Source organism: Varanus komodoensis, unplaced genomic scaffold (genome assembly GCF_004798865.1).
Source record: "Varanus komodoensis strain SLA01 unplaced genomic scaffold, ASM479886v1 scaffold10, whole genome shotgun sequence".
NCBI lineage: Eukaryota > Metazoa > Chordata > Lepidosauria > Squamata > Varanidae > Varanus > Varanus komodoensis.
In genome coordinates, this window is record NW_025335269.1 from 30,303,466 (window position 1) to 30,314,833 (window position 11,368).

The 11,368-nt window shown below is 40.4% G+C and overlaps 1 protein-coding gene across 3 annotated transcripts in view; it reads right to left on the minus strand.

Moving 5' to 3' along the window:
• The window catches only part of LPIN1 (lipin 1), a 57,820-nt gene that overhangs the window by 4,389 nt on the left and 42,063 nt on the right, over nucleotides 1–11,368 (minus strand). For all 3 annotated transcript variants that reach the window (XM_044417966.1, XM_044417955.1, XM_044417945.1), the window contains 6 exons: nucleotides 8,378–8,522; nucleotides 7,131–7,279; nucleotides 5,876–5,962; nucleotides 4,613–4,765; nucleotides 2,924–3,038; nucleotides 616–719 (listed from right to left, as the gene is read on the minus strand). In XM_044417966.1, the coding sequence (XP_044273901.1) occupies nucleotides 616–719; nucleotides 2,924–3,038; nucleotides 4,613–4,765; nucleotides 5,876–5,962; nucleotides 7,131–7,279; nucleotides 8,378–8,522 (753 nt within the window). The remainder of the gene's footprint in view (nucleotides 1–615; nucleotides 720–2,923; nucleotides 3,039–4,612; nucleotides 4,766–5,875; nucleotides 5,963–7,130; nucleotides 7,280–8,377; nucleotides 8,523–11,368) is intronic.

Genomic DNA, 11,368 nt, shown 5'->3' on the forward strand with positions numbered 1-11,368 from the left:
GGTCACGAACAGTAAGACATTCTGAGCAAGCCCCCTTCAAGCCAACCTGGGCTTTTCTGAGGTGACAGAAGGATTAGATGACCGAAATTGTTAGCTGTCTCCTAGTGATAATTTATCGGCCAAGAAATAAATCAGGCCCATGGCTGGCAAGAGTGGACCATTGTCAGGAGACAAAGCCAGCTGGTCAGAAGAAGACAGGGACACGCACAAGCTATTGCAAATGCACTGAGAGGAGACCATTTCCCAAGCCTATGCCCTGAGGCAGACTCAACAGGCGCACAACCGCAAGTGACAAGCAACTGCAGTGGCTCACTGAGAGGAAGCACTGCAACTTTGCCTACAGTTCCTGCCCGTACTTTTCCAGGGTTTTAACCTGTGGATCCACTATCTGAATCGTCTTCCAAACCTTCCATGGAAAGCAGACCCTTTGTGACAGCATGGGTGGACAAGAGATATAGAGTGATTGTGCTTTTTAATACAAGGACTTCGTCTTAGAGGAAGGGATTTCCTCCTATGAGACTGATTGAGTGATTAAGCACATAGAGAAGCTGGGAAGATTATGGGCTGTGTGTGGTGGCACTGCCCATGCTGCATTAGAAAAAAGAGGATACTCACGATGAAATGTTGGTCTTTGCGTGCTCTTGAATTAGCTCTCCTTTAGGATTAACAGTGAATATTCTGTTCAGGGAGACTCCCACCTGTTTGTATGAATAGACATCCTGGGAAGGAGAACAGAAGGGTCTCATTTTCTTTATTTCTAAAATAATTACATGAACTATGCATTCTTCGGGCTGGTGGCATTTCGTTAATGTTAACCTATCATACACAGCAGTCCCGAGTGCCCCGGCAATGGATAATAGAGAACAATATATATACAATATAGAAATTTCTTTTTTCACTATTTCACTTGTTCTTACCTCAGCATACAATTTTCTTCTTTCCCTATTAAATAAAAAAATTCTGTTTGCACAAAGGACTTTATGACTTTGCCCTGGCACGTTATGACTTCTCTTATGGCAGAGAATATCCCCCAAATGGAGGTGGGAAGATTTAAGACCTCTCATATTGGTGCTTCTTTAGCAAGGCCTGGTTCAGATATCATGAAAATCCCTGGTTTGACCACCAGAGCTGGTTGTGCCTTGGACCTGTGCTCTTCTTATCTCTTCCCCAGCACACACCAATATACTTCTTCATTTACTGATTGTGATGGTACACAAAATTTGCTGGGATAAATCAGACACACCAACCATGGTTTAGGGCTGACAAGAAACCATGATTCTATTAAAACATCACAAAACTGACCCAGTAGTTCTAGGAGAAACATTTCAGTGAAATGATCAGAGCTACCTTTCTTCAGTTTAGTAAAAGTTTCGTAACTATTTTCCTTTCTAACCAGGGCTGCCTGGGAAAGCACTAAATGTTGTATCTAGTATTAATCAATCTAATAGATCTGAGTGATCTGCAGTAGTTTAGCAAAGATTTCTGATTCACAGTTGATTAACAAAAGAAGCAGCAAAATGAAGCCTCCCTCTACTACGAGTTAAATTGCTGAAATTAAGAATAATTGTTGCAAACATGAAGAACTTTTCTGACTTGAGTTCCATTCAGTTCGGGTACTCAAAATAAAATCCTGGGCTCAGGATTGGTATGTCTTCTGCATCAGGCTCCCGTTAGATGTCAAGTAAAAGTCAAAGTGGTTCCTGCAAATCTAGACTCTGCCCACCCTGGCATCCTAGCCCAAGGCTCAGCATCGACGATTGAACCTTGATTTGCCTAGGATAGTTGGACTAACTTTTACAGAATGAGATTCCTGTGAAACAGGTGGGCTATACCACTGGAGTAGCCTGATCTCCAAAGCAGTTTGCTTGCAAAATCATCACGTATATGAATGTGGTGCTAGTTGGTGGAATGCTTGAAAGAAAGGGTTCCCACAACTAACTGATGGTCAGTTTAAGAACTTACAAGCATTTCTAAGCGTCCTCCCCGCTGACAGCCTTTTCAGTTCATTCAAGTTTTCCTTATTACAAGATGATCCTAACTGAAACAGCTACTCTTTCTGGCATTATTTATGTATTTACTATGTACAACATTCAGATACTGTTCCACTTCTGAACAGATCCCAAACTAGTCACTAATAAAAGATAAAAAGAATAAAGCCCAAGATTAGCACATTCTTTTTAAAAAAAAATACAAAGAAGAACCATGGCTGGTTGATCGAGGAAGCCTTGCTGGAAGAACATTATCTTCAGTGAGCACTGGAAATAGTGTCATGCTGGTGGCTGCCTGACCTCTAGAGGCACAGTATGAAGGAGGCTGTATGCCAGGAGAACTCCAACCAGGCCAAAGGGTCATGTGGAGCCACCAGGAGTGTCTCGCGCGGTGACCTCAGCGACTGGCAGGTTGGTAAGAGGAAAAGGTGCTCTTCCGGTTATCCCCACGGATTCTCTAGCAACTGACTTACTAGAGGATTGTGTTCATCCTCACAAGGGAATCACATTCACATCTGTGTGCATGAATGTATGAGCGACTGGCTTATTTAACATGCCTAGTTTATTTCATATTCTGAGGAATGGTGGAAAAAATAAGCCATGCTGATAACATTTCCTTGAGTTCTGTTCACACGGAAGTAGAAAGGACAGCCACTACCCCCACACTATCTCTGTGTCAATCTCAAAGGACACTTGTGCTAATCTCCATGTTTGCCTCCACTAACCTAAATGGTAAGAAAAGGGACAGATAAAGATGACAAAATCCAAGTGAAGAAATGGTGTGCAAACCTTCATATATACGTAAACCTTCATATATACGTAACATCATGCATGGCTGCCCGCAGTCCCTGTCTGAAACTACAGTATGGACTCATCAGCACGCAAGTTCCTCCCTGGATGAGCCCCTAGTAAATAATATTGTGACTTGTACTTACGGCAGGCCTATTGCCAAATGCAGCATAAAAAGGTTCCGTGTTGGGGTGAAACAAGTTTTTTATGTCGGTTAGACACTGAACTTTAAACTTCTCCGGTTTCTTCTCTATCACTTCCCTGAAATAAACCATAGACAAAAAGACAATGATTCAGTTCCGCAAGCATAACAGGCCTTTTTCTTAAGTTATAGGAAACACTTCAATGGATCAGACTCCCAATTCCTCCAAAAAGGGTATAAAGACTTCTAAATTATTTCTTGCTTCCCTGCCAAGGTTTTTTAACACCTCCATAGAGAGACAGTATGGTTAAAAATGAGCATAATATAGCTAATGTTTAGCTGTTCAAATCCAAGTATACCAGAGTCACATATATGCCCAATTCACCCACTAAAATTGTAATGGCTGCCCAGAGAGTGTGATACTAATGAGCAGCCTTTAAACAGGTTAAACAAACAAACAAACAACATGAAGGGGAAGGTAACTGTGCTTAACCTGTTTAGACTGTGATCTGAGACTGAGTCTTGATAGCCTATTGGACATACACAAAAGTGTATATTTTATTCAAGCCTGTATTTTTCAGAAACAGGCATGAATAGGGTCAGTGGGACAGCCAGAAAATCCACTGTAGTGATATGAACTATTCCACAACTGTCCGTAGATATGTGCAGCTGCAAATCCTCATCTCAGAGGATCCTACGAGAGGTCCAATTTCAGCCAACACCTTGAAGTGCATGAAATGCCTGCTCTTAAAACAGAGAAACTGATTTGTTGTGCCTTTGCCTCAAATGGCTTGAAACATTTTGAGCACTTAAAGAGGAAGATAAAAATGGCACCTTCTTCCAATGTTAAAAAAAAGTGCAAATGAAATACTTGACAATTTAATGCCCCAAATCTGCTTCTTGAAGAGCTATTTCACTCTGTCTCATGGCCAGGTTCTAAATCCATGGAATATTGTTGTACAGAATCCATGTTTGCTTGAGCATACTTTAACTTTTAAAAATCATACTCAATTTACTGAAGTACAATTGACCTTATGAATATTTATTAGCTATTTGCTTTCACTATGTTCATCATCATGTACCAAAACAAAACCGAAACAAAACAAACAGGCAGTGTGGAGGTTAGGCTGTATTATATTTGATATGTATAAAATTTCAAAAACAAATATCAAGCTACCTTTCAACAAAACTGGAAAGAAAGCATTGGATCTTGGGATTTCTCAGTATACATTTAACAATCCCCATTAAAATGCAGGGGTTTTGTCCATGGAGGAAAAAAGCAGGTAAAATTCTGACCATAGGCTTCAAATCCAGCTAGAGCTAGCCATGGCTATTCCACTGCAAATATTAGTTAAGTCTCATTTTATTCCATGAGCCTTCACAATTTTCTCATGCTGGACTTGGGCCACTGACTTCTGGGGCAATAGTGCTTCTCACTGCTTCTAAGGCAAAAAATGAATTCTATTACCGTACGTTGAAATACCATAAACAAACCCTATCATATCCTCAGCAATAATCACTCAATATTGCTGGTCCAATTAAGGCTCATCTTATAGTAAAGGCGTGAAATTAGTTGGGACCCTAAAACTATTCCAAGCTAACAAACAAACTCAACAACTAATAACTGGCACAGGTTCTCCACCCCCAACCCGTGAAATGCCTACAATTAAAGCCAGATGTGGTTTTGCCCAACCTGTGGAAGGCTGAAAACAAACTGCTGGGACTCAGCAGCACAGGGCCTTGAGGTAGCACCGTTCCCCGCTCGTTGACCCAGTGCAAATATCCTCGGGTCATATTGGCCATGCCTATCGCGCGTGCTGAGCAGTACAGGAACTTATACCCATTTCTGTTTTGGAGAGAGAGAAAGAGACTGCGTCATCTTCATTACCATAACACACTGAAAACATTTTCAGAGTTACGCTGTAACAGCATTTGGTTCCTCATTTTTATCAGCCACATTGAGCATTCATGGGGTGAACTAACTTTGGCTTGGAATCTAACAGATGCTTCATCAGCAAGAGCATTCCCTCCACTAGAGTTTGCTCATACACTCTCCTCACCAGGGGGAGCAATTGTAATCCTTTCCCCTTCCCCAGCGTAGCTCTTTATTCCACCATAAATCTAACCCAAAGGGCTGGGGGACAGCAGAAGGGTGTATGGCAGCAAGGGGAAAGTGGTGAAAATCCACTTTTTGTGATAGGTTCTCTGCTGTGTCACAGTCCTATCCATGAACAGAAGCAGACCTTGGCCCCAGGAAGGAGTGCTTGGATACAGGGAACGGCTTGCCCGGTTGGGGTCCAAGAAATCCCTTTTAATTTCTATCAGGCACTGATTACACCGCATTATGGAAGACGGTATTTCTCATTCGGTCACAGGGACTTGACTATGTGCATAAGGCGTAAGTAAAGAACCTGCCCCACCTCCCACCCAAAGGGCAGCATTCCCTCTGGCCTGGGGGAATGGCGGTGACGTGCCAATAGTGGGCAATGCCGGAGCTGGGAGGGAGGGAAGGAGGGACAGCGCCACCTCCCACTCTCTCTCATGTATATCCCTGCCCACACGGAGCCTCTCAGCCATCCAATCCCTCTTGCCCCTCCTCACACCCCTCCCTCTTATTATTAGCTCACTGGTCTATTTTTAACACAGCTAAGCGGCTGCACTGGGGTTTTGTTTTTTCTTCGGTGCCAAGGTTTCTGACTGAGGATTGTGACCTCCTCTTTACCAAACAGCCACACTTCAAGTTGGATATTACCTGCTGAACCCCAAAAGTATAGGTTATACTCTCTATAAGTAACTACAACTAAAAAAGAAACATTTGAGGCAAGTTCCTGCCCCAGGAGTACATTTAACCTAATTAGAAGGATTTGCTTTCCTGTGATGAGGAATTCTGGGCTGCCATGCACAATGGATGCAAACATACACAGGAAAGCTTAGTGGCAAATTAGCAAATACTCACTGGCTCACTTTATGGTACAATTTTGCAATGCCCTGATGGGTCCAGTCTTTGCCAAGAGTTGGTAAAATATGGCCTAAAGTATCAGACCTGGAGAAAGAGAAAACACAACAAAACAAAACAATTTAAATGATAGTGCACTGCTATATAAAACAAGGTTGTGTTGTTGTATTTTGTTATTTATCATGGTTATTATCCACTTCCCAGCTGCCTCTCAGTGTAAGTAATGCCACAGCAGCTAACAGCAGAGGAACTCTAAGGACAGTCATTCCATTCTCCTTTCAAGCAACTCTCTTGTTTTCACAGAGTGGTGTTGGAACTATAAACTTGATCCCACGCATCAGCTAATTACAACATTACTATTACTACTAATAGTAATCATCCTCATCCAGAGTTTTTCTACAGGAAACCTGTACTCAAGGTGACTTAAAATAATGTGCACATCAACACACACACACTTCAAAATGAATACCAAACCATAAAAACAAGCAGGATGAATCGCAGCATGTCAAGCAACAAGCAACCAATAACTCCCAGTGCTATGCCTACAGTAACATCCAGCCTGTATATTTGTCTGCCTCCACATTTCTTGCCTTTCAATGCATGCCACACAGACAGAGGAGGAATCGAGGGTTTCCTCTCCTATCCGTCCCTGCCAGATTGGTTTAATTCCAGAACGACTTTTGAGTGCCGACTACTGTTCTTTCATGGGACGGAAGTGAACAGGAACTGAGTCCAACCACCAGCACCTCTTCCAGATGGAGGGATCCTACCACTAACAACTAGAAAGCACTGCACAGCCAGTCCCTCTTTCATCCCTTCATGGATCTTCTGCCACAAAAAAATAAAAAGGAATGAAAAGAGCAGTGGGAAGACACAGGAGGGTCATAACTAGGAGATAACAACCTCTGTTCCTGTGCCTTAATGGGGCCAGACCACAGCACTATAAATAAAAGCTTTGCCTGGAACCACTCCATCTAGCATGGGACAGGGGCTGGAAGAAGAGCAGCTGAGCTTGTACACCGTGTGAAATTAAACAGCACCATAGGATTGGGCCACCCAAGTCTGCAAGATACAGGGATTTAAGATTTCTCTCAAATATGAATGGAAATCAAGAGGGCACGATGCTAATGGGAGGCGTTTACACATTTAATATAAATAAATGGCTTCCACCATTCTGCACATGTTGCTACTTTGCTTGCCTCCGAGATTGCAAAAAAGGGAAGCATGGCATATTGTTATCTTGCTAAGAACTCACCTTGTGATTGTGCCATCAATGTCAGAAATAATGACCTTGTCATCCCAGTTCCATAAATAGATGGTGCCTTCACAACGACATGTTCCTTGATACTGTGTTGTAACACTGAAAATCACATCATTGGGTCCATTCTTAAGGTTTAAACCTTTCTGTTAAGAAAGCAAAAAGCAAAACTGAACCTAGAGTTCAGGCTATGCATCTTGACAAACCAGAGGGCTCAGAATATTGTTAAAGTGCTTTCTGAAAGAGGAGATGATTAATTGCTTTAGGGCACAATCCTATGCATGTTTGGAAAAAAAAATCCTATACCTCCCAGTATCCCCTAGCCAGCATGTTTAGTCACACATGTACTTAGCCCTTATCTCCCTACTGATCAACGCAGTGTTAGACCTGAAGGGAAACTCTGCTGGGTTTTGAAGTATAACCCACCAATTAAAATAATATAAATTCTGGTGTATAGTCTATAGCTTGCAATGGTCTGGAATGTACAAACTGGGGAAAAAGTTAATAAATGAGTTTGAAGAGCAAGGATGTTTTATTTTTAATGTTAAACCCTTAGGAAAATATGAATTGAATTCCTAAAAGAAATATAGGCATTATACTCCTTGGTCATTGCTCTCATTTATTAGATTATATTTATATCACATTTATACCCTGCCTTTCTTCTTCTTGCAAAGAATCAAAGGTGGCCTTTTTATCATACTGTTTCTTCATTAACAAGCAAGGCTTCATTAAAAACACAAAGAGAAACTTACTCAACATGGCCCATGGCCTGAGTGCCTGTCCTTGTAGCACTAATATTGATTTGCACATACTGCAAGAGTCAAAGTTCTGTCCCAAGGCCTGGCATCTCCAGATAAAGTACTCCATTAGTAAGACCACTGCTTGCAACCCTAGATTTTTTCCAGTCGGGGAAAAATGTTGCTTTAACAAGAAAACTGCATTCTTCTGCTCTTGAAGGTCTTAATCAAAGCATCCTGAGCATTTCATTACAGGGGTTTGTGGGGGTGAGGGAGTTTGTTTCATGGAATCATTTTGAGGCTTTGCCTCTCCTGATTTCCCCACTTCTTGGCCAGTCAGTATAGACATAACTTGGCTGTTGAGCCAGTCTGTGGTTCCTTACACTATTATGGCATGGTAAGGCCAGGGAAGGTTTGTGACTTGACACTGAAAGCCACATTATCATCACCTGTGAATTATAGCTGCTGGTGATAATGATGTGAAAAGCTGATATGGAAATCACTTACAAGCTGTTCTGAACTGAGTCGAAGGCTCTTTTTGTAACCTATTCCAGACAACAGAGGAAGGTGATTGGTATTTGTTGGCAATGATCCAAAGGCTTGGTTTGAAGCTCTAGGGTCTTCATCACTTGAGGAAGACTCATCTTTAATTCTGAAATACCACGTAAGTACAAAAAGCTATTAACTTAAGCAAGATTATTTACTGAAATTAGAACAGAACAGAATACATGAGTTTATTTTCTTTATTGTCCCTATGCGAAGCCGTGGAATGTGTATATACAATTTTAAATCTTTATTTATTGCAATTGTGTTCTATCCTTTCACCAAGTACTTCGAGGTAACATACAATATTCTTTCCCCCTTCATCTACATTGTATCTTCACAACAACCCTGTGAGGTAGGTTAGGTTAAGAGATAGCAACTGAGCCTAGGCCACCTAATGAACTTCATGGCTGAGAAGAGATTTCAACCCACATCTCTGTGGTCCTATACTAACACTCTAGCTACTATAATACACAGGCTTTCATCCATATAAACTCAGTTGGACATTCATTCATAGTTAGATCCTTCATAACATGATTTTCCCCTTTCATTTGTTGGTACCCTAATAATAATAATCTTAATGTAAAATAGGAACAATCTCATATAATAATTCCATGTAAATAAGTTATTTTAATCTTGGAAAACTTACAAGAAAACTTGTTCAGTGCAATAAAGGGTTAAGCAGTTTGGAAGTTACGCATAGTGCAGCTTAATAATGTATTTTTCATCCAGAGGTTGAGTTGTATTTGAACCTGTTCCTTTAAACTGTTTCAATTAAATAAATCTTAGCTGGCTATTTATATGAAACATTAATTTAAATGTATCATTATAAAGATTTGGAAGAATAGAGAAGCCTCATGAAGGAGGGGGAACCCCCTCCCCCTCCCCCAGTACAAGAAACAATTGAATGCCAAAACAGGAATTTCATCTGAGCAGCTTAATCGTGTCCTGCTTAATTAGCAAAACCATTGCCCTAATACATTTCACAAGTTTCCTAGACAGATACACCAATGAATTGGGGATGCAGGGAGCAGGGGTATAAAACTGCAGTGCTAAAACCAGTTTATTCTCAATCTGTCCTGCAGGATTCCTAGTGACAAAGTGCTATGGAGTTTGTCGCAGGCCAAGTACAATATAGTTGCTTAGCATATTCTCAACTCACTGTCAGATAATTCTAGTTATATAAAAGGCAGTTTTGAGCTTTCCATCTGCTATTGCATCGTTATGTCACACTGTCGTCTAGTGCAGGAACAAATTGCAAACTGGGTCAGCTTTGATTATAAATAGCTGGCTGGAATCACCAGGGGCGGGAAGAACATTTTGCACTCGCTCGCTCGCTCTCGCTCTGTGTGTGTGTGTGTGTGTGAGAGAGAGAGAGAGAGAGAGAGAGAGAGAGAGAGAGAGAGCGCACGCACGCGCGCAATACCGATGCTGGAATCCTTGCAGCATACGTGACCCTTAACATACACATCCCACCTGTCAAAAAGACAGATGCTTCACTAATTTTCAAGAAGTATGTTTTGCTCATCTACAAACAACAAAGGTTATCCTTCCCCTCCATCCATAAACCAGGTTTTGAGCACTTTTCATTATTGTACTGGCATATTTTTCCAATTACAGTTTGTGTAATTGGAAAATTACACTTTGCTCCGTTCCAGAAGCCTAGCTTCAGCAATGTACTGCAGGTGAAGTTTTGATTTAATTGATCTTATAAAGTTCTACCTAATACATATTTACCACAGAAAGAGTGCTAAAACCACACAAGCTGTTATTATGAATCTGCCATGTTCAAACAAGGGGAGTTTCCAAAGGCCAAAGGTCATTTTGAGGTTTAAGTCTTTAAAAATACCCAATGGAAAGTCAAATGATTTGCAGTTCCACCATCAGCTGGATCCCTTGGTCTTCTCCTAAGATGGCCAGTTGGAAGAATGACTGAATTGACTTCTGGGTCAAACTCACTCAATGCTTGCAGGTCCAGCTCTATCATCTTGCTATATTGTATGCAGATGTGCATTCAACAAATTTTGAGGAGGGGAGTTATCTATGCATCTTTCTCTTTACATGTTTCTACATAAGCTTTTTATAGTATGTGTTCTATTACATTATATGTTTTAATCTCCATATATGTTTTATTATAAATTTTAGTCTCCATATATCCAGAGAGATTTTTCTATTGGGCAGAATAGAAAGGCTCTAAATGAAATGAAACATATTAATATTTAAGGATTTTCTTTATGAGTTTACGGATATCTAGGAAGGTATTTCATTAATTTGGTAATTACAATATCTTTAGTTCTTATTCTGTTTAATTAGGTCTTCATCCCGTATTCTTACCTTGATATCTAGGGTTTACTTTTACAAACTGTATACACAAACATGTTTCTGTCTACAGTAATGCCTTGTAATTCAAACGACTCTAACTTCAAACGATCCAGAGTTCGAAGGTTAGAGTCGAGAGAAAATTGCTATGAAGTTTGAAAGATGCGTCTATGCTTGAACTGCAAGCAAAGTGAAAAAATGCAGTAGCAGCATAAACATCATCTGTTGTGCACCCAAGTAATCTCTTGCATTTTCAGTGTGTGAGTTTTCAGTACTTTTTTTTTCACTTTATTTTTGGTTATATACGAGGTGTGATCAAAAAATACAGTGAATGTTTAAATTTAAAAAAAAATTACAGTAAAAGTCCAGTGCCATTAATTCCCTTCAAAATACTCCCCCTCACTTCAAACAGTCTTATTTCATCATTCTTGCCACTTTCTGAAGCAGTTCTGGAAGTCTTTTGATAAGTGTGTTCGAAGCAAGGGGGATTAATGGCAATGTTGTCTTTTACTGCAATATTTTTTAAAAAATAAAAATTCATCGTATTTTTTCATCACACCTCATCTATAACTACTCCTTACTAAGGTACAGTAAATGCACTAACATAACATTACCAACATAAATTATAACACATTC